Here is a 24,209-nt window from a genome sequence, read left to right as displayed (position 1 = left end):
CTTGGCAGCTTTTCATAGAAGGTGACTCAGAGAAACACTATGCTAGTTCATAGCCAATATTTAGTCAAAGAAAATACAGCAGAACCAAATAGAAAAAGCTACTTTTGGAGAGGCAGGGTTGTTTTTTTCTTTTAATTTTGCTCTTTTACAAGGGCTAATCTGAAAATCCTATTTTGAAAAATCCAGAAAACCTCTGTAAAGAAACTATGCAAACTTTGAAAAGTGCTTTTTACTACAGTTTACTTACTAAATTTACTCCTTCAGGTGTGTTACTGTTCAAACCTTGATTGAAAGTACTGTTAAAAACACTACCCTCTTGGGGCGCCTGGGTGGCTCAGTCGGTTAAGCATCTGACTTCAGCTCAGGTCACGATCTCACAGTCTGTGAGTTCGAGCCCCGCGTCGGGCTCTGGGCTGATGGCTCAGAGCCTGGAGCCTGCTTCCAATTCTGTGTCTCCTTCTCTCTCTGCCCCTCCCCCATTCATGCTCTGTCTCTCTCTGTCTCAAAAATAAATAAAAACGTTAAAAAAAATTAAAAACAAAAACAAAAAAAACCACTACCCTCTCTATAGCCCTTCACTGGACAATCACAAGATTTATACAGATCTTTAAATTTTTAAATATAAATTTATACTTTTCTGGTGCAGCTCCCATAAGGAAGTGAATATAAGCAATGGATAGCACAAATGAACAAGGACACAAGTATAAAGATACCCTAACTTGTACTACCAGTGTTCCATTTGATTCAGTATATTAATTACACCGTGCTCAATGTACTGTTTGGCTTTAAATTTGGTGAATATGGTGCAATGTACAAGATCAGTAATGACATTAAATAATGAACGGACAGAGAAAGAGGACCACATGTGAGTCAGATGATGAAATGTTGTGGTGATGTTAAGTTTATGGGAACTTGAATTGTTTGGTGTGGTCAAGGAGGCAACTGGAAATTTGAAACAGTTTTGAGGTCTAAACTTGGCAGTTATTGCTGTTGTCATGCATCTGAGTTTGCTGTGTATTTATATGTTCCCTCCACTAGATCATGTGGTTTTTAGAGCACAATCCATTAGTCAATATGTATGTCCTTATTTATCACAAAACTTGATATTGTCCTTTACAAGAATGTTCTTGATACTTTCCTTTAAAATGGAACTTCATCTATGCTCTTCCCAAAACCATTTTTAACCCCTCCTAGATGTGATGGCACCTTTATAACTGTGCCCTCTGGGCTGTTAGCTGTCTCCATTTATTTGACACTTGGTACAAATTGATAAGAACATGCGCAAATCATCTTGGTTTATATTCTTTGTTTACCAGAAAAAAGGTCTGGAAGGGAAGTCTTTACTTTGTCTTCCCCTGCCTCTTCATGGGGCTATACTTGGCACATTTATGAGTTGTCAAGTAACTATGTGAGTTATGAAAACTATGTGAAACTTGATACTTGGGTTGTAGTGCCCTCTGCTGGAAGAAATGACAGAACATAGGTGTTTTCTTCTGTTCGCAAACAAAAAATAATAAGCCCAGATTTCAGAGGTAAAAATTAAAAGCCTATTATCCTTTAAGCAAATATATGTGTGTATGTATAGATATCCTATATAGAAAATAATTCAAAGTAATATATTTATTTAAATACAAGGCTATTTTAGGGAATTAAAGTATAATTCAGTTTATAAAAATTAGATTAACACAAATTTTATTAACACATCCATGGAAAACAAATACATATATACCTGTTTTCTTTTCCCTCTTCTACCCACTTAAGGAAAAAAATTAGCTCTTCAATACTGAGCTTTTTATCATTATACCATGAAGAATCTCTTGCCTATTATCTAAGCCCTCCAGCTCTACTTTTAATCCTTTTTGATCTGAAACTTCAGTGTGAATCTGCCTACTCATCATCATTCTGGTTGACTAACAGAACACTTTACTGTTTATCTCTAGAAACTATCTATTCTTTGCGTTAGTAGAAATTAGTGCCAGAGGTCTGTTTTAAGGACCTAAGGTTGGCCAATTAAATTCATGCCTCTCCAAACATGCAAGTGCTCTCTCACATTTCTCAGCCCCCTTAAATTTTAAGGGGCTATTTGAGGAGTTCTAATAGTCTAGGACCATTAGTGGATATATTTTCAGTTCTGTTAGCAGATCTATTAGCAGCTCTCTCTTTGCCATGGAGATTGTGGAGGCTACATGTTCACATTCCATAGCCACAGATAAAAGCAACCCAAATTGCTGATCCAGCTGCCTTGAAGAGTCATCTTACTGGCAATAGTCTATGAGTGAGAAATAAATTGTGATGCATTAAGCTGTGCAGATTTAGGTATGTGCTACAACAAGATAATCTAGCCTATCCTAATAAATGAGGCTGTATTCAGTCATGGTGTTTGACAATGTATTTTCTCTGCTTTGGATGCCCTTCCCAAGCACGTCCACCCCTTCATCAAGAAGACTTTCTTGATTTCCTCTTGTTCCCCTTAATGGCTTATCTCAGCTTTGATTGTCCCCATCCCCCTCCTGGGTTAGTTACCTCTTCAACATGCTCCCTTTGTGCATGTATATGGAAGAATGACTCTTGGTATTTTATGCATTGACAGAATTATTCTGTAGTTATTTGTTATATGCACTTCCCTTTAGAAAAATCAGAATAGATCAGTGGTTTTACAAGTTTGGTTTGCATACCCCTGAGGGTCTCTGAGACCCTTTCAAGAGGTCTGTGAAATCAACCAGTAGTGAAAAAGCAATAGTCGTTAAAACTGCTGGCACCTTAGTAAATCAAAGTAGTGGCATCTGACTCTACCAAGAGTCATTGTATCATTGTATTCCTCATTGCCACACATTCACAGGGGAAAAAATCTAATTTCATTTAAGAATTCCCTGGATGAGGGGTGCCTGGGTGGCTCAGTCGGTTGAGCGTCTGATTCTTGATTTCAGCTCAGGTCATGATCTGGCAGTTTGTGATTTCAAGTCCCACATCAGACCCTGTGCTGACAGCTCAGAACCTGGAGCCTGCTTCAGGTTCTGTCTCTGCCCCTCACCCACTCGCACTCTCTCTCTCTCAAAAATAAATAAACATTAAAAATTTTTTAAAAAAAGAATTCCCTGGATGAAACAGTAAGAATTATAAACTATAAAATCTTGAGGCTGAGTATGTCTTTGTAATATTCTGAATAACCAAATGAGAAGTATACATAAGCATTTTTGCTGCATATTGAATTAAAATGGCTGTCCTAAATAAAGGTCTTGAACCATTGTATGACTCACATGGTGAACTCACCACTTTTGTTATGGAACAGCATTGTATTTGAAAAGAATGACTGACAAATTCTGGTTATTTAGAATCAGTATTTGGCAAACATTATCTTGAAAATAAATAAAGGAAATTTGTGCTAAGGAATACAACTGACAGTATTCGTGGCTAATGATAAAATTTGAGATCTAGCATGAAAAGTAAATTTTGATGAATTTATATGTGCCTCTTGATACTTAATGACTTTATGATGGGATCAGTTCTGATGTTAATGAGTATGATTATTTTTTTAAGTTTATTTATTTTGAGGGAGAAAAGGGGCAGAGAGAGAGAATCCCAATATAAACAAAAAGCCTTTAAAAACAGAAGCTCTTTAGGGTTCTCAGTAATTTTGAAGAAGGTAAGGGACCCTAAGAGCTCAGAGTTTGAGAAGCACTGCTATAATCTGGGATCCAGGCTATGGATTTGGCAAAGCCATCATAGTAGGCTAGCTACGTGAGTGCAGGGAAAGAGTTCAAAGCAGTGCCGAGTACCGTCAAGTTCACAGGCCTCATACAACACATTTGTAATAAATCCTTCAATCTCATTTCAGAATAAAAGCTGCCTCCAGGGAAATTGGCAGCACCATTCTCACCATTCTCCAACCGAGGTGCAGAAGTGTTCCTCACAACAGCCTGACTGAACTCCCCTAAGCCCACAGCCCCTGGGCTAGGCCACTGCCACCCTCTGCTCCTACACTGATACCCACCCCACAAACTATAGGACCCCTCCACCTGTTTCATCAATTGAGTAGAAAAGCATATAGAGTTTTTAGTTGAAGAGAAATATTAAAAGGCTACTTAGTGCTGTAAAAAGAACTATCTTCGGGTTGTTGTTGTCGTTGTTGTTTTCACAGTGTAGTTTCTTTTTTTATTATTTTTTTTAACGTTTATTTTTGAGAGACAGAGAGACAGAGCATGAGTAGGGTAAGGGCAGAGAGAGAGGGAGACACAGAATCTGAAGCAGGCTCCAAGCTCCGAGTTGTCAGCACAGAGCCTGACATGGGGCTCGAACCCACAGACCATGAGTTCATGACCTGAGCCAAAGTAGGACATTTAACCGACTGAGCCACCCCGGCGCCCCTCTTTTTTTTTTTTAAGCTTTTATTTAAATTCCCCAGTTAGTGGGTGGCTCAGTCAGTTAAGCCGCTGACTTCGGCTCAGGTCATGATCTCACAGTTAGTGAGTTTGAGCCCCCCCCTCCCCGGTTGGGCTCTGTGCTGACAGCTCAGAGCCTGGAGCCTGCTTTAGATTCTGTGTCTCCCTCTGTCTCTGCTCCTTCCCCATTTGCACTCTGTCTTTCCCTCTCTGTCTAAAAAATAAACACTAAAAAAAAAAAAAAATTGTAAATTCCCCAGCTAACATAGTGAAAATCAACTGTCTTTTGGAAACTGTGAAGCTAACAGTCTGAACAGGCTCATTTATAACAGAAATTATATAGCCTCATGAAATAGGTACTATTCATTACTCATGTAGGAGAGTTGGGGAAAGGAAAGCAAAAAAAAAAAGAAAAGAAAAGAAGGAAAGGAGGGAGGGAGAAAGGAAGGAAGGAAGGGAAAGGAAAGAAGGGAGAGAGGAAGGAGGGAAGGAAGGGAAGGAAGGGAGGGAAGGAAGAAAGAGAAGGGAAGAGAAGGAAAGGAAGGAAAAAAAGAAGGAAGGAGAGAATGAAGCAGAAAAGGAAGGGAAGAAAGGAAGGGAGGAAGGAAAGAAAGGGAAGGAAGGGATAAAGGTAGGAGGGAAGGAAAGAGGGAAAGAAGGAGGGAAGGAAGGAAGGAAAGAGGGAAGGAAGGGAGGAGGGAAAGGAAGTAGGGAAGGAAGGAAGCAAGCAATGAAGGAAGGAAGGAAGCCCAGCAGAACATGGATGAGAATGGAGGAACCCAGGTTCATCCTTCATAAACACCCTTTTCAGAGGCTACTGAGAGCCCAAGTCTCCTTCTTTCCCAGAAGAATAGCCTTTCCTGAAAGGAACACATGCCACAAATTCAAGTTGTTTTGTGGGTGGTGCTGAGTTTTGTTTTCGATAGGACCCAAAAGGTATCAAGGATCATATATGAATAAACTAACAAATCCAGCAACATACTAGCAGATCTAAGAAGACATGTGGAAAGCCTTGTGGCTGAGAATGAATGATTTTTAAACAAAAAATAGCTAAAACCTGAAAAGACAAGGTTCCATAAAAGGTCCAGTAGAAAAGTAATGGGATCTAGATGCTGGTTTCATAGAAAAACCAGCTGCAACATCTGCTACCACCATCTGAGGACATTGTCAAAGACCTGATGAATGTATAAGGAAAAACAAGGAGTGAGGAACAAATATAAAATGGTTAAGCCAATCACAAAAGAGGAAATCGTCAAGCCAGGGATAATCCCATATCACTCTGCAGTGCATTTCCCAGCACCAAGGGAAAAAAAAAAAAAAAAAAGGAATGTTAAGATTATTGACTGGACATTGAATTGCTAGATTTGACAGACACTGATCTCTCTGAGGTTTGATTTCTTCTGATACAAGTGAATGCATATCTAGAATAACCCTTGCAATTAATCATTGTTTTTCTTTTCCTAATCTTGGGATTTTAAAGTATAGAACTTTAACATTCGTAATGTGTCATCTTCTTTGCCATAAACGTTCAACATTTATATTTGAAACATCTGTTTTATTGTGCATTGACTGCATGCATGTTGTTATGCAGATTTAATTACTTTATGTAGAGTATTTAAGGTAAATATGTTTCTGGGGCGCCTGCATGGCCCAGTCAGTTAAGCATCTGACTCTTGATCTCAGTCCAGGTCATAATCTCACAGTTTGTGAGTTCAAGCCCCAGAGCCTGCTTGGAATTCTCTCTCCTTCTCTCTGCCCCTCCCCCATTTGTGCATGCACGTGCAAATGCTGTCTGTCTCAAAATAAACTTTTTTAAAAAAGATAAATATGTTTCTAATAAAAATATGTTTCTGTCTGTGCCAAATTTTGCACTATTCTTAACATAATGATAATATCAAGACTATCAGATAACAAATTTAAAATTTTCATATTATGAGTAAAAGAACCAAATTAGTTCTTTATCTAAAATTACCGGTTTACATACGTAAGCAGAGGACAGAGTACACTCTAAGTTCTAACTTTTTTTTATGGTATACTCTATCATTAAAAAAAAATCCACAAAATTTTCCATCTGTTTTAAATAGCATATGAATGGATATGATGCTAATTGGCAGTACTTGATTTTTTTTTAAGCAATAAAATTTTATATATAAACTAGCTACTTCTGCATTGCTACTTCTCACTGCAAAGTTTGTGATTAACAAACATATTCAATAGAAAAGAGAATAGCATACAAGTAATACTTAAAAGTTGAAACAGTTTACCAACTAAGCTCAATAAAGCTCTTTACATTTTGACTTTAAAAAGGTAGGTGCACATTTATTTGTAATAAATTGATTTTTTTAACAGAATATGAAGTTTACTGCCCCACATTAATAAACTCTGGCTCTCATAGGCAGGTGAGAGCCAAGAGGATTCTAAGCCCAAGAGGAAGTACTGGCAAGAGTTCATTCACATTATGAGTTCAGCTATAATGGAAACTGCATCGGAAGGCTCAAAAACGTACAATTAAAAGACAGACAAAAATCTTAGTGGTCATTAGTATCACTCTTTTCCATTTCTAATCCTACCTCCACTTTGAAAACCAAATCTTTGAATCCATTCTGTACCCTCTGGACAGGTAGTTATCCAATCTCTACTTGAATCCTTATTAATCCTTCTGGACAAAGGGTGGGTTTATTGCTTTTGCTATTTTTCCTCTTTCTGGGACAGCTTCCAGGAGCAGTTGTTAGAGGCACAGGCACAGCATGTAGGTATGTCTCTTGCTGGAACAGAACTGTTTTTGTCTCCATGCCACTCCAGCCTCAGCCACCCTCAGCTTCCTCCTCAGCCCCCAGCAACAGCTTCTAGAACCATCTTCTTGGCCATTCCATCATCCATTTCTGAGATGCACTAACACCATACTTTGTGTGTGGTTGACTCCTGATCTTGAGGAACCATGAGCCGCCAGATCATCCAGAATTATTCTTCTAAGGTGGGAGCTGCCATCAGCTGCCTGGTCAACCTGCATCTGTGAGCCTCACCCACCTGCCTCTCTCTGGACCTCCATTCTCATGGCCCGTGGCCCCTGGTGACTGTGCCATTTTTTCTAAGAGTTGGCAGAGAAGTTGGAGGGTGCCTAGTATCTCTTAAAAATGCAAAAACAGGGAGGCAACAAAGCTTTCTTCCTGGAGGTCCAGAAGCCATCCAGAGATAAGTGGGGGGTGAGAGGACAGCCTGCAGGCCATGGAACCTGTCTTGGACCTGGAGAAGAGTCTGGCCTAGTGCCCAGTGGATTTGCAAGCCCTGGGCTCTCCTACACATACTCCCAACTCAGTGGCTTCCTAGAGAACCATTTCCTAGGCAGTTAACTGAAGCTCACCCAGAAGATGAGCAACCACCTGACCAAACTTCTCAGGCGGGCAGGCCTCAACCCTGGGTTGGCCGGCCTCATCCACAGGCATGACTGAGAGCTTCTTGCATCTAGTAATGAGGGACCCACCTGTTGCATCCCTGCTGGCCTTCCTGAGCCTCTCCCTGTAGCCTGGAGGTAGCTTTTTAACTACTGTATAGCTTTTTCCCAAGCCAAGGACCAAGTGAAAATAATAACAGAGAAAGAAGAAAAGCCACCTACAAAAGACCTTTTTAAGAATAAAACCAAACAAGAGGCGTCTGGGTGGCTCAGTCAGTTAAGCATCTGACTTCAGCCCAGGTCATGATCTCACAGTTCGTGAGTTTGAGCCCCACATCAGGCTCTGTGCTGACAGCTTGGAGCCTGGATCCTACTTCAGATTCTGTGTCTCCCTCTCTCTCTGCCCCTCCCCAGCTCGTGCTCACACTCTGTCTCTGTCAACAATAAATAAACTTAAAAAAACAATTTTTTTAAAGAATAAAACCAAACCAAACAAAGAAAACCACACACACAAAAGAAAGAAAGAAAGAAAGAAAGAAAGAGAGAGAAAGAAAGAAAGAAAGAAAGAAAGAAAGAAAGAAAGAAAGAAAGAAAGAAAGAAAATAAGAAAGAAATTTGTCATTGAGCAAAGATAGTCTGCTTTTAAATTTGTTTTTATTAAAATACATTGTACATTTCATGGTTCATAGCTACTTATTTTTATATGTGTTGCAAATGAGGAATTTCCACAAAAACCTGTATCAACACTGAAGAATTAGTGTACATGGTCTCTATAGGTCTAAAATGTATTTTGCCTAGTTTTACTGACAGTGAAATTATTTCCCAGTGATTTTAAAAGCAGATCAAGACCCCCGTTCAAATGAGAGACTCTAAGTCAGTGCCTAAATTCTGACCTGAGTCAGTTCACAACCATACCCTTTCCTCAAAAGCTATGACATTAAGGCAGATAGAGCATGTTCCAACCCAGCCCTCAGAAAGGGTTGGTTCCACTTTCTCACAGTGCTGCCACTGAGTTGGGAGGATATACATTCATAATTGAAAAAAAGTCTGAATGACTAAAACCAAGAGCTTTATTCTATGGTGAGATAGCCATGATGTGGGTTCATGAAAGAGTAAAATAGGAATAGTCCTTTTTTTTGATAGGAGCATTTTCTTTGCTTAGGCCTTTCTGGACTAAACATTAGATTTGTTGTTTTGTAAGTTGCTTAAAATTAAAGTTCATAAATAGTCCCTCAGGACCACAGTTCTTTCAAAATAGCCACTGTACACACTAATTTAAAATGCATGTTAGCTAAGGTTGGGAGTAACCTTAGGTGAAAATGACTTCAGATAGTTGCTACAAGATGCTTTTCTCTTAGATACCAGTCTTGGAGGCGATCCAGTTGCGGTAGGCAGTCACTCGCATGTAGACACCTGGCTTATTGATTTTACCACATTCTTCTCCCCAGCTCACTATTCCAACAAGGTACCAAATATTTCGAGAATTAGGATGAACTAGTGGTCCTCCAGAATCACCCTAAATAAGACAAATGATATTTATCATTATGAGAATTAACTTCCAGATACTTTACTTACACTAAGTGATAAGCCCAGATAAAGTTTGTGACTCATCCTTCATACAGACCATAGGAAAATGTATGGTGTAAATCCCTGCATCACCCTTAACCTCACTTTTGGCCAGATTATATTCTCTGGGACTCTTTGGTGTTGACCTGAACCTTGCAGGCATGAACTGATAAGTTATCTAGTTCTATGAGAAACTAGTTAGCTAGTTCTAAGAGAAAGCTTTTGGGAAGCAAATATTATAGATGTACTTGGAAAACAGGGCTTTATATCTGAGAAAAGTAGCCAGGCTAAGGAGGCTAAGGAGGAAAGAGAAATAGGCTGGAAGTAGATTAAAATTTTCTGAGACTGATCTTTTATTGAAATGTGACTAAGATTATGGACTGTGATCCTAGACTACTTTGGTTTATATGCCAGCTCTCCCAGTTACTACCTGTGTGATCTTGTGCCAATCACTTTACCTTCCTCTGCCTCGGTTTTCTCATCTATAAAATGATAATGATAGTACCCACATCACAATGTTGTCTGAGGATTAAATGAATTATTTGTAAAAAACTGCAATCAGTGCTGGGCTCAGAGTAAGTCCAACTTAAGTGTTTGTTAAACACTTATAAACATATATTGCATGTAGTGGAGAATTACTTTAGCTGGAAGAGTTTAACAGGATTGTCAAAATGCAAATTAACTGAATCATAGAAATTGTCTTCGTATTGATGACTTTCATAAAATAATAGCAGTTATTTGTAACTGATGGTCAATGTGACTAGTGTCCAGACTTACCTGGCAGGCATCGATATTTCCTTCCAAGTACCCAGCGCATAGCATTGTGTCCAATACCATACCATAATATCCTTCCTGAGCATTACAGGTATTTGTGTCAATAATCTTCACAGATGCTTTCTGAAGTACCTCTGGGTATTTACCTAAAGGAAGTATACAAATTAGTAAAAGAGCTGTTCTAAAACAGAGCAGGATGGAAAACTTGCTTTGTCCTCTGTGCATAAAACCTGTATTTGACTCTTGCCTACTCATTTCCCTCACCTGAACCAATGAAAAGGACATCTTCAAAGAATAATTTGAAATCGTTTAAATACTGCCTTTCTATGTCCTTATCTCTCTTCTTATATCTTGGAACCAGAACTTTCTCAGTTAGTTTCTCCAGGTTAGGGAATTTCTACAATCAGTTGGTCTCCACAGAACATTCCACACCAAGGCAATTTGCAAAGCCATAAGTCCATACGCATCATTTCCTGAGACATTGCCTGGGAGAAGTAGGCATCCTGAAGTAAATGATGCCTTTGATTCTGTGCCTAGCCCACCATTTTTCTTACTTTTGTACTGACACACTGTTAAATTTTCACTGGACTTACCGTTATATGAAAGTGCTCCCCATCCTGTAACAACAACTCCTTCACCTGGTGGAAAGACCTGTGTGGCTTCAGGAAGACAAACTCGATGTACATCATTCTTGAATAAGACTTTTTCGGTGAGCTGTATAATTGCAATATCATCATGATGTTCACCCGGGATGTAGTCTTCATGAACTATAATTTGTTGAATATGATGTTGCATGTAGGGGGGATTTACTCTGGTGCCAAAGCTGACAGTATAGTTTTTTGGATTGTTTGTCCTGAAAGAGCAAAAATTATATATTTTGTATTTATTTCAAAATAGTAGAAACATGGCCTTCATCTACTGTACTTTTTAATGACATTAATATTCCCTTGTGCCATAGCTCATTAGCAGTGATACAATCTGATTTTTTTCATAAATTAAAAAACTGTTTGAGTCCCTCCCTATACTATATACTGTGTAAAGCAGTGGGGATATAGAAATAAAAATTAATAGCCATACCTTCCAGAAACTTAAATATAATGAAGGATGGGCATAAACACAGACGGTTCTAATTGCTTAAGTGATTTGTGTATAATTAGTGGGACAAGAAAACAGGTGGACTTAAATCTGCATGCTCTAGGGAACAGATATTTCTTTTTTCTATATGAAAATTATTGTCAAATTGGTTTCCATACAACACCCAGTGCTCATCCCAACAGGTGCCCTCCTCAATGCCCATCACCCATTTTCCCCTCCCTCCCACCCCCCATCAACCCTTGTTTATTCTCAGTTTTTAAGAGTCTCTTACGGTTTGGCTCCCTCCCTATCTTTTTTTCCCCTTCCCCTTCCCCTCCCCCATGGTCTACTGTTAAGTTTCTCAGGATCCACATAAGAGTGAAAACATATGGTATCTCTCTTTCTCTGTATGACTTATTTCACTTAGCATAACACTCTCCAGTTCCATCCGTGTTGCCACAAAAGGCCATATATCATTCTTTCTCATTGCCAAGTAGTATTCAGATATTTCTTAAGGAAAGTAGCATTTTGGGTGAGACCATAGAGCTGGGTCAGAGTTGCGTAAAAAATGAGAAGGGGATGGTATGTGCAGAAGGCGAGGAAGCTATGAAACAAGATGATGTGTTTTAGCAACTACGAGTAGTTAAGGATGTCTGCAGTATAAAGTGATGAGAGATAAGAATCATGTGAGAAAAAAATGCCGTATCAAGAATTAATGACTCTTCCCATTCTTACAGGTAACACAGGAAAATCTTAGATTGGCTTCCCATATAATTTGTTTTCCAAACCAGGACACTTGAGAAGAGAGCTATTGATAATTAACTGAGATAACAAGTGTGAACTGGCCCAGTTCCAGTCTTTGGTCTCCCTCTCCTTGAGCAACATGATGAACTTACTTTTGAAAGCAGTGAGCTGCAGTCACCAGGTGTCTTTCACTGATCAAAGATGCCCCGCAGTAGTGTCGGCCATTCTTTTTGAGAGTTGCTTGCCAAGGCCATTCTCCCTTCTGAGCATTGGAACCTCCTTTGATTCTATCATACGTAGCTGACATCCTTGCTCGTGTCCCACAGCCTGTCAGAGTCAGTTTTGTTCCATTGAGAGTAGGAAGACACTTGTTTGATTATAAAGCAGAAACTGAGCTGAATTATTCTTGTATGGTTCTATCTGACAATATCTTGCACTGAAGAGAACAGGATGTAATCTGCAAAGGAATCACTAGCAACCCCTAGATCACCTCCATACCCAGCACAGTGTCTCCAAGATACCTCAGCACCTGGAGAATATGAGAGCTCTGGGAGGCAGATAAAGTCACAGTTAAGTCCATGGGCTCTGCAACCAGACTCCCTGGTTTGAATTCTGACCACACCATTCACAAGCTGGTTGAATTTAGGCAAATTATTTCACTTCTTTGTGCTTCAGTTTCCCCAACTCTAACATGGGATGATAATAAATAATATCTATATTTAGGATTGTTGTGAGGATTAAATGAGTTGTATATAAGGTACCTAGTTAGAATTGTAACTAGCCAACAGTAACAAATCTTGACTGTTATGTCTTAGATCATCTCACACATTTAATTAAGAAGTATCTGAACTTACGGTTGTTGATAATCTTTTCAGCATCAACCTTACTGATTTCTGAAATAGAACAAAAAGCTCATGGTAAATATAATACCTAGCATAAGCCATTGACCTTTTAGCCAATGGAGTAAGATGCTAGCTAGGTTCAGCAGAGAGGAGGTCAGAAATAATTTTGAATCTCAGGAGAAAATGTTAGTAGAAAGGAGAGAATATTGGTTTATTTGAATTGTTCTTTTACTATATGCAAATGTATGATATGGAAATACCACCTCCATAGCTCCAAATGAGAGACTTCATTTTTATTTAATTGGAATATAATCTTTATCACCTAAGGTGGAAAACGGTCAGTATCTTTTCTTAGAAGATCAAAAAGACCCACAAGTGAAACTGATTCCTGTCAGTAGACAAAAATAACTTAAAAACTGACCTGTCTTATAATGGCAGATTGTTTGATATTTTTGAAGTTTATAGGAGATCATGAAAAATATATACAAGGCACACTGTTACTTATAAGGACTTTCAAAGTCTTACTATTTGCTTTATAATCAGAAGCAGCTTTTCTCCCAGAAGAGCTTTAAAGTGTGGTATTATTAAGATTTGAATATAATGTTTTTAGTAACGAAGAATACAAATTATTGCTCTGAAATAAAACAATGGCCTATTCATTTAAAAAATTCAGGATCAGCTTTGTTCCTGGTGCTTGTGATATATGTTAGAAATAAAAAGATGAAATAACACTGCTCCTATTTAATTCATAAGCTTACCCTTGAGCCTAAGAGAATTAGGATCTGTAGTCAGAGAGCCTGCGTGGTTTCTCAGCATCTGATGTAAGACACTTTCAATTCTTCTTCTGGTGTTTTCCTTCATTGATCTGGGAGCCTTGAATATCAGCCATATATGTGCAGTTAGGCTGTTGTTATGAGGACTGGAAGCAAGATAAATATGTTTAAACAAGATAAGCATATTTCTTATGTTGCTAAGAAAATAGCATTTCCTTCCTCATTCCCTGATCTTTCATATTTTTATATCTTCTGTCTTTTTATGGGTTTGTGCAGTACCTTCACTTTTGGTTAATCACAGGATCATCCATCTGCCTACATTTACCTGGTGACAGTATGCAAGCAGCTACAGCATTCATCTTAGAGGACAAGTAGTTCTACAAATCTGAAAAGTAGGAAAGGCCTGCGGCACAGGGTGGAAATATCATGTGAGAACTGGGCTCGCTTATTCATGTATTCATCAATCATTTATTGGGCAACTGCTATAGACAAGTGACTGGAATGGGTGCTAGTCGGTGATGCAAGCGTGACTAAGACATGGCTCCTACCCTCCAAGAATTTCCAGATTTCTAGGAAATTAGACATGTATACAAATGACTACAATAAATGAGGCAGAAGGGATAATATTTATTTTGTCTTATCTGCAAATAGAGGAAGGATAAGTTATTTTTTATTTAAAGAATTAGAGAAATTTTCATGAAAGAGGTGGCATACACCCTGGGCTTTAAAGTGTTTTTATCACTACTTCAACATCAAGCAGACAATTTCATCAGGTAGAGAAGAAGAGTAACACTCCAGAATAACTGGATAGCGATCATTAATTTGCATTTACTGGGGATCTGCTGTGTTCTAGGTACTTATTTTCACATTTATTGTCACACTTAGACTTCACAACAAGCCTGCAGCATGGGTATCATTGTCTTCATTTTGTAGACAAGGAAAAACGGAGGCTCTGACAGGTTACCTAATAGGCTCAAGACTCTACAGCTACTAAACTCAAATCAGATTCAGTACAACTGACTCTATAACCCAGAGTCTTTACACTGTTTTGTCTCCCTGTGCCAGGTCACAGAGACAGCAGTGTCTAAGAGATTGGGCTCAGATGGAGGAGGACTTTTAATGTGAGCCAAGAGATAGAAGTAAAGAGAAGTTGTTGAATAAAACTGTGCTTGGGGAAGATGAACCTGACCATGGCATTCAGGGAAGATTTGTTTGGAATTCAGATAGGGGTAAGCAACCCAAGAAGGTGACGGGTGGACATGTAGGAATTGTCAAACAGCTTTGAGGATAGTGTCCAAAGTGGCATTTTTATGCTTTGGCTCTCCCTGACAGATGATTAACCTTTTGGCATATAAATCAATAATCAGTGCTAGGAAGCACTCAGCTCATGCAGGTTTGATTATCATAGAAAGGGGTGTCAAAATGAAAACGTCTGTCCTGTAGCCTCTCCATCGCTTCCTTTGGAAGTGATTGCAGTGGTTGCAGACTTCTCTGAAAGATACCTGGGCCCTTCAATTTTAGCTCCCATCTCTTTCCAATACTAAAATCATCTCTCAAGGTTAATTGTAGTGGAGATCTTGATGTGTTCTGCAATTCCAGGAGTCCCATGAATTCCAGGAGCAGGCATAGCTGGTGACACTGATGAAGGTAAAAGCAATAATTGCCTTCACTGGAAATGTGTTTATTTACATATCTTTCCATACACATTACCTTCTTTGACCCTAAGTGCATTTACATGAGAGAGGCAGCGAAGGTGCTATGACAGTATTTCACAGAGAGGTAAATAGAGTCAAAGTGATTTAATGACTCTGGGATTACTAAGTGGTAAAGACTGGGATCAAGTTGCCTAACTTCTGTTCTAGGCCTCCCTCTGCTATTCCGTGCTACTCTAAACCCACATACGATAGCTATTTTACTTCTTGTTATGGTGACTACAAGGACTTCCTTGACATCAAAGCCTGATGTAGATATGCTCTTTTCTACCCTGTAAGAACTCTAGGGTAGTTCCACAAGGTGTCTGGCTGATTTGCAAGTAGAAGGACATGAGTCATTAAATAGATTTACACAAGACCAAAAAAGGAAAAAGAAACACATGAGAAAACAGGGTCTGTATTTACACAACTACTAAATAAAAATTTTAGACTATCAAAGATTGGTCTAAGGGATCACCTACTATTTGCTAGACATAAAAACTTAAGAAGCTTGAGTGATGAGGCAACGATAATTTAACGCATTATATGAATAACACATTCTCAATAGATCTAGTGCATAAAACTAGATAGCCCATCTTTGCTTTGGTTTTATATTGAACAATTAGTCTGACATTTAACTTACGATAATACTGTATTAGTAACTTATTGGCTAATGACTGTGACATTTCACAGAGGTGCTTGAAATATGTATGTATGAATGAGTTGATCTCTTTTCTAACTGCTATTATTAGTTACTTACACCAGTGTGATGACTTGAGAATTGATATATTGTCTGTAAATGCTAGAACTTTGAAATGCATCAACCATCTGTTAAAGAGAACAGAATCAAACGTCATATTCCAATAATATATTTATATTTCAGAGAACTAACAATGAAATAAATATAGGAAAATACCAGTTTACCTTAGTCTCAAGAATTTTGCTAAGATAGTTACTTTCTGGTGATGTCTCTCTTTGATAATTTCTGTTGTATGGGATATCCAGCACTTCAAAGCTACCTTGATAATAGTAAGTCGTGTTTTCTGTGAGATAAAAACATCATCCAAGAATTATTTAGGTGAAATGGATTTCAAATGCAGATACAGATTACATAGTAATATCAACTAGTAAATATTGTGCTCATATAAGACATTGATAAAGCCTGTGAATCTTTCTGGCACAGCCGGTTAGATATCCTGGGCATTGTGAAAAGTGTTTACGGGACCAATAATGCAGCATATATAGATATAGACAAAAGTCAGCAAGAAGAGTAATATCTTGATTGAGACAGATAGAACTATATACTGTAAGTGAGATTTCTGTCATATAATTATTAAACTATGAGTAAAAATAGTTACCATTTATTAAGTATGTACCATGAGAAGATACTTTATAAAAGAACATATGAAGTATACCCCTTTTTTTCTGGAAAAATGTGGTGTTGAGATATTCAGTAACTTGACTAATATCATATGGATACTAAAAGCCAAGAATCAACAAAAATTCGATTTGAGTACAAAGACTACACCTAATCCATTTTATTTCCTTCTTAAATTCTCATAGATACTAAGATACCTATTAGAGGTAAGACATGTGATATATCTTACCTCTAATATGTGATAGATACTAAGCACTTAAGCACTTACAAATATTCTAGATGCTATATAACAACACCTAGCATATAGTAAGCACTGAATAAATATTAATACTATTGTGCAATATGATCATTGCTTTTGAAGACTATGTGATGGAAGTGACAGGCTCAATATGGTTGAAATCATTACACAAGGTACTAATAAGGATATAATTAAAAACATTAATCATCTAATTGCAGGTTCTATACAAATGCAGAGAAGGAAAGCACCATAATTAAAATGAAATATGACTTTCTATTATAAGTGGTGAAAATATTTTACAGTGAGAAGTGTGATAAAAAAAGAAGCCAGAAACGTCTAAACAAAATGCTGAAATGGGTTGTTTATGAATAATAATTTGTGAACCAACATTGTTAATTATAGTTAGTTTGTCTGGGGATCATGGATCTTTTACTATAGAGACCGAACTTTGCAATGGTAGCTTATTAGATTTTAACATAAGTAGTAAAACATAGATCTTTAAACTATTCAACTTTCTTTTTTTATAATTCAGTGTTCACAGTGTATCTTTCAGTTCTTTATTTAGATTCCTAAATATTTCTACCTACTATGATAATTAGGCTGCCATGAATATTCCTCAGTGTAGACTACTAAATTGACAAGATACAAACTTTTTATTACAACTGCATGGAGCACTTTTCCAAGAGCCAGTGGATAAACTAAACATTTAATGTCTAAGACATTAAGACTAAGAAACCATACCCTAAAACAAGGAATTGAGTATTAATTTAATTCCACACAGCATTCAGCCACAGAGATGGCTCACTATGCTGAGGTCACTGTGAAATCAGTCACTGAGATCTGTTGGTACCTGGTGAAATGAAAACAACCCTTAGGGATGAGATATCCATAAGGCACATCTGCACCTTATGATTAATATTCCCATTTCTATAAGTGGTTCAAATGCCAATATGAATTGAGATGGATAAGGGACAGAAAGAAATTGTTTTATGACTTTTTCATGACTTGATTACTTAGAACTTATTTCTATAAAGAAAACTTACAACTTACATGTAACACACACATACAAACACACACACATTTTTGGTTTTGGTTTTGTGCAGTGTTCTGAAGTGCGATAATATTTTAAGCATAAATTATGAGAACACTTCTATTTAAATCTGACAGAGTTAAGGCATTTCTTTTATGTTCTCCTTCCTCTAACTTATAAAAACACCCAAAGACAAGGGTAAAGTGCTCATTTCCAAGGAAACAAAAGAAAGACACAACTCCAGGCTAAAAACAATGAAGCAAATATTCCCCCAAATGTGAAATATAAACTAGGCTGAAAAATGATACATATCAGAGATACATCTCCTCACAAGCTGAGTTCATTGAGGATTTTTTTAAATTCTCAGTGACTCTATTATTAGTATAATGAGATTTCAGGGCCTGGAAAAAAGACAAGGAATATTTCCAAATGTCCTACTTTGACCCTGCAGAATGACAGCAGTGAAAATAAATGTGAATCCATACTAATGTGCCATTTTTATTATATGTGCTCTAATCTCCCGGTTAAGGCAACCTTCTGGAGGTGAGTTGGGATGAACAAAGGAGAGACGTCAGGATCACTATATTATAGTTCAGAGAGTCTGTATATTAAGGAGATTTCCTCAAGGCTACCCCAGCTTCTTGTGTTAAAAACTGAAGACAAGTGTTCCATGGAGTTAAAATAACAGACTGCATAAGAGAGTGTTTGAGATGATGAATCAAAATATAAGCTGCAAACTCCCTATGTCCCACCCCTAGAATCACTTCCCATAAGTATTCTTTAGAAAACATCTAGTAATTATGATTGCAAATGAAGTATTATAAAGGTTGAGAATATAAAAAGAATAATATTGCTAACAAACTACTGGGAAGTTGGGAGAAAAATGAGCAGTGTAAGCATATGATGATTTTCTTGTCTTTCTTGTCTTAGTATTTTAATTATAAGGTAACACATATTAATACCAACTTGGTAGATTACTTTTTCTGCCTATCAACTGTCTGTCTGTGTATTCATGTCTCTGTATCATATATATTCTTTTACTTGTATATATACAAAAATGTCTGCAGTAGGGAGCTTGGCAAATGCTTCTTTCTGGGATCTTGGGTCACTGATGGCCATTTTAAAGGAAGATAGAGGGGTGCCTGTGTGGCTCAGTTGGTTAAGTGTCTGACTCTTGAATTTGGCGCTCGGTCATGATCTCATGGCTCGTGAGATAGAGTCCCGCTTGGGGCTCTGTGCTGACAGCACAGAGCCTGCTTGGGATTCTGTCTCTCCCTCTCTCTCTCTCCCCTTCCCCTGCTTATGCTCTCTCTCTCAAAATAAATAAAATAAACTTTTCAAAAATAAAAAATAAACGTTGAAAAAAAAAATTAAAAAAAAAAAATGGGGCGCCTGGGTGGCGCAGTCGGTTAAGCGTCCGACTTCAGCCAGGTCACAATCTCGCGGTCCGTGAGTTCGAGCCCCGCGTGGGGCTCTGGGCTGATGGCTCAGAGCCTGGAGCCTGTTTCCGATTCTGTGTCTCCCTCTCTCTCTGCCCCTGCCCCGTTCATGCTCTGTCTCTCTCTGTCCCAAAAGTAAAAAATAAACGTTGAAAAAAAAAATTAAAATAAACTTTTAAAAAAATAAAGGAAGACAGATAATTTATTATTTGCAATTATCTCTTTGTCTTTGGTAGAAATGTAAATAAAGTTTACAACAAACTGAAATAAATAAAAATGTGTTCTTTACCAACCTACTGCCAGAAAATGAACCAGGAGACCAATGGTTATTCCCAGGATTGCCAACACTCCGAACACAATCAGTGCAATCATCCATAGTGGCAAAGATGGACGGGAAGCTGTGACTGGTCTGCAAGTAAAGGATATGAATATAAAAAGGTATATCAAAAAAAAAAAGTCACAGACACTCCAAATCTTTACTCTTGCTCACCCTTATTAGCTCAATTTAGGCATAGGGGTAGCAAAAGATATATGAAGAAAGGACAGGAAAGGTAAGGTAAGGTAAGGAAAGGGAAGGGAAAAAGTAAGAAAGAAAGAAAAGAAAGAAAGAAAAACGAGGAAGGGGAGGAAGAGAAAGAAGGAAAGAAATTTACAATTAAACCTCTTTGGATCTGTGCTATGAAATTATTTTTCAGGAATACGATAATGTCAAATTATCTATACTTAGCATCTAGTTGTCTCCCATGACCAATGGGGTAGTGACAGAGTTAGTATCAACTAGTGAAGACCTTGCCAGGTTGGGGAGGAAGAAGAGAGGAAAATAGAAATGTCTTATAAGTTCTTTATGCCAAAGCCTATCATAATTTTTGAATTATGATCACAATTTTATTTTATTATGTCCTTGTTATATCCAGAGAACACATGCAAATATGAAGTGCTATATTGGGTGAGAGCAGTGTCCATCTTTCTTGCTAGCTTACTAGCCAGGAATTCAATTTTCTTGCTGCAAACTGTCATGGATTGACCAAAGATAAAGCTGGACAGTATAATGTCTAATTTTAAATGTCAATTTTAGCTAGGCTATGGTGCCAGGTTGTTTGGTCAAACATGAGTCTACATGTTGCCATGAAAGTATTCTGTGGCTGTAATAAACATTTCTAATCAATTGACTGTAAGGAGATTACCCTCTGCAAGTGGGTGGGCCTCATTCAATCAGGTGAAGGCCATAAGAGCTAAAACTGAGATTTTCATCAGAAGAAAAAAACAGTCTGCCTTGGAAGTATGACATAGAAATCCTGACTGAGTTTCCAGCCTTGCTAACTTTACAACTGTGTGAAGCTACCTTAGATACATAGATATATCTTATGTTTATGAATCTATATATTTGTATAGATCTATTATCTATCATCTATTGATAGAGAAAAGGAGAGAAAGAGACAGAGGAGGAGGAGGAAATAGAGACAGAGATATCCTCTTGTTTCTGTTTCTCTGGAAAATCCTGATAAGGAGGCAACAACAAGGACTTTGTTGCACACAAAGGTTTTGAGATTTTGTCTTAAATATTGGGGCTCCTCCAAGTATGGTTGGAGGATGGCCTTTATCAAAATCACCTGAGAGTGGTTGTTACATATGCAGATTATGGTATCCTACCCCAGATCTAATTAACTCAAATTCCCAAAAGAGTCTGAGAATCTTCAGTTTAACACTGTTAGTGATACAGATTCTTACTAAACTGTATGCTATCTTCATGGCAAAACTGGAAAACTTTAATATAGCTGGACATATTGTTAGAGTTTTCAGATTAGAAGCAGCATTGGAGAGGAGTATGTATGATGTATTAGGTCTCAGATAAAAATAAATTGGGTTGATACTTCCAGGAGAACAAGTTTGTTGTTGTTGTTGTTGTTTTAATTTTTTTTTTTTTTCAACGTTTATTCATTTTTGGGACAGAGAGAGACAGAGCATGAACGGGGGAGGGGCAGAGAGAGAGGGAGACACAGAATCGGAAACAGGCTCCAGGCTCTGAGCCATCAGCCCAGAGCCCGACGCGGGGCTCGAACTCCCGGACCGCGAGATCGTGACCTGGCTGAAGTCGGACGCTTAACCGACTGCGCCACCCAGGCGCCCCTGTTGTTGTTGTTTTAAATACATCCTCTACGGAGTTTTTTCCACTCTCTTTAAAAATGACTTCAGGGGCGCCTGGGTGGCGCAGTCGGTTAGGCGTCCGACTTCAGCCAGGTCACGATCTCGCGGTCCGGGAGTTCGAGCCCCGCGTCGGGCTCTGGGCTGATGGCTCAGAGCCTGGAGCCTGTTTCCGATTCTGTGTCTCCCTCTCTCTCTGCCCCTCCCCCGTTCATGCTCTGTCTCTCTCTGTCCCAAAAATAAATAAAACGTTGAAAAAAAATTAAAAAAAAAAATAATAAATAAAAAAAATAAAAATGACTTCATATTTCTCCTTTTTACCTCAAACCTCCAGCACCATTTGCCCCATTCTCAAGCTTAGCTGGTAACCTTACTTCCTAGTCCACTAAGAAAATGAAAAGCATCAGAAGAGAATATTTACAACTCCATCATCACATTTGTGAACTTCTCTTCATCTGTACACCACATCCTTCTTTTTCCTCGTGTTTCCACATATAAATTGTGCCCCTGACTTAAGACAAGCCCTCCACCATCTCATCTCATTCCCAACCTGTTTCTAATCTATGTTTCAGCCATTTCAAACTACTCAGAGTTCCACAGACAACCAGACTCTTCCACACCTCCATGGCCTTGCACTCTCTGGTCCTTCTGCCTAAAATGTCTGCCTCAAGCCTACCCAGTGAGCCCCCACTCAAACTTTATCCTCAACTCTGTCATCGCCTCTTTCTTGAGGCCTTCCATGGCTCGCCCTAATATGGATCTACACTGAGAGTATTTTTTATTTTTACATGGCAGTCTTTTCACCTCTGGTCAAGGTCTTGTTATCATCTGGCCCATGTCATTATTTGTTATTCATGATGTTATTGTTTTATACCCAGGCCATATTGTGGTGTCTAGCACATTATTGATAATATTTGTTGAAATAGTATATAAATGAAGCCAAGGGATATCAAGGACAATGAGACTCTGAAGGATAAATAGATCAGAGGGTTACAAATTATGGAAGGCCTTCAGTGCTAATCAGAAGAGATTTTGATTTTATCTGGTGGAAATGACTAACATGAGGACATGCAGTGCTTAGGAAGATGAATCTTCAGTCTGGATAACTGTAGTTTAAAGGAGGGAGAAAAATGAAAGGGGAGGACCAATGAGCAAAGAGGCTAATATAATCAATGGGAATGGAATGATAGCATTCTGGATTGTGGTAGTAAGAAAAGAAACAAAGTGATAAATTTGAGAACATTTACAGTAGAATCTTTGTCAGACTTTGGTAATTAGTTAGCTATGTTTGTAAAGAATAGGTAAAAGAGAGTCAGATGAAGCCTAAGAGATATGTATCTGGAATTTAAGAGACATTTAAATTTCTAGTACACAAATGGAGATGTCACACCGGTAGTTAACTGAGGAACCATAGTTGGGGTTAATTTAGGATTCATCTGAAAACAGGGAACAAACAAAGCTGTGAAACTGAATTAGTAAATTACAGTGCTTGTTATATAAAACATAGTACAGAATCGACACTTCTCTTTCCAAGGCAAACATTTGTTTCCATTCTGACTACAACTAATTTATCTCCATGTTTTGTGGCTTTCCTTAATTTCACAGCCTCATTGTTTGAAATCACTCAAAAGACTTTAAATTGTCAGCATATGTTTCTTAACTGTCCAATTCAAAATCTTGTCCACCTTTCAGAGATGGGTAAGTACTTACCTCATCTCCTAGGCATTTGGCTCCACCAAGACTACTTTGCTCACTGCTTGATTCTCTAATCTTTGCTCCACACCCTTTCCTTACTTTTCTGTCTCCCATAAAGTCTCACGAATTACTTTTCTTAGGAGTGTCTTAACTGGGAATATACTGGTACATTTCTTGTTTTGTCTGGTTTTATTTTTAGATCTTTACCTCCGGACACGACTTCATATAGATTTGGGCAATTTTTTTTCTTTTATTTTTGCAATCTGTTTTAGAACTGGTATTTTTAAAGAACATAAATAAATCTATTAAAATGTGATCAAATAAGCTATGTTAGAATTCATCCAGACGCTATGGCTTGAAAGTGGAGTACTGAAATCACTTCCTAATTTCCAGTTGCCCTTCATTGAAAATGCTGTAGAATTTCATATTTATGTTGCCTATCCCCTTTTTCCATTTTGATTATTGCTTGTCACCAGCTCAGATGCTTCTCCCACTTGTAGCTACCTTTAACTGATAACCTAAAGATCTTACAAACCATGATGCAGATTAAATATCTGCTTAAAAATGAAATACTTCCCACGCAGAAAAACCACTCAGCTATTCAGCCAATATTTCTGGTACTGCATACTATAAATTCTTCTGAAAAATCACATAAGGGGAATTACTGAATAGAGGATACATAAGAGGATACAGAATATCAATTATATCTTGCCATTAAAAAATACAAAAATAACAAACTCTTGGCCATGAATTCTCAATGCTACCTTGGCAAGGATCTAAAACATCACTTTCTTCTGAGACCTTTTCCGTTCTGTCCTAGAGAACTAACCCTAAGAAAACAATTGAAATTGATATAATATGGCATTGAAGTTTTTATCTCCATGTCTAGTGTTTCTTTTCTTCCTCTTGGCTATTCATTATTTAGGCACCCAAATGCAACCACAAAATTGACTAAGGTCTCCTCAAAAGCACCTGCAGAAACAACCATGTTTCCAAATCCCTTTAAGTTCTTCTGGGCAGATTAATGCCTCAGCCTGAAACTAACCACTAAAT

At 38.0% G+C, this 24,209-nt stretch overlaps 1 protein-coding gene across 1 annotated transcript; it reads right to left on the bottom strand.

The window, feature by feature from the left end:
* Positions 1 to 8,407: 8,407 nt before the first annotated feature.
* LOC112858715 (transmembrane protease serine 11B-like protein) lies at positions 8,408 to 23,176 on the bottom strand. Its single transcript, XM_025922133.2, has 10 exons — positions 23,172 to 23,176; positions 19,613 to 19,728; positions 16,159 to 16,277; positions 15,995 to 16,062; positions 13,529 to 13,689; positions 12,783 to 12,821; positions 12,081 to 12,255; positions 10,704 to 10,963; positions 10,114 to 10,256; positions 8,408 to 9,286 (listed from the first exon to the last, which is right to left on the bottom strand). The coding sequence occupies exons 1-10, from the start codon at positions 23,174 to 23,176 to the stop codon at positions 9,125 to 9,127; spliced, it is 1,248 nt and encodes a 415-aa protein (XP_025777918.1). The 3' UTR covers positions 8,408 to 9,124.
* Between the last annotated feature and the right edge of the window lie 1,033 nt (positions 23,177 to 24,209).

The sequence above is a fragment of the Puma concolor genome, chromosome B1 (assembly GCF_028749965.1).
Source record: "Puma concolor isolate L17-30 chromosome B1, mPumCon1.1.hap2, whole genome shotgun sequence".
NCBI classification, from domain to species: domain Eukaryota; kingdom Metazoa; phylum Chordata; class Mammalia; order Carnivora; family Felidae; genus Puma; species Puma concolor.
This window is presented reverse-complemented; position numbering and strand designations above follow the sequence as displayed.

What these genes read in the sequence shown, in the direction of transcription:
- LOC112858715 (XM_025922133.2), bottom strand. An exon ending in GCAGCTCACTGCTTTCAAAA is followed by an intron (nt 10,964 to 12,080) that starts GTAAGTTCATCA and finishes TTGCTCTTTCAG; the next exon opens with GACAAACAATCCAAAAAACT. An exon ending in GGGAGCACTTTCATATAACG is followed by an intron (nt 10,257 to 10,703) that starts GTAAGTCCAGTG and finishes TACTTCCTTTAG; the next exon opens with GTAAATACCCAGAGGTACTT.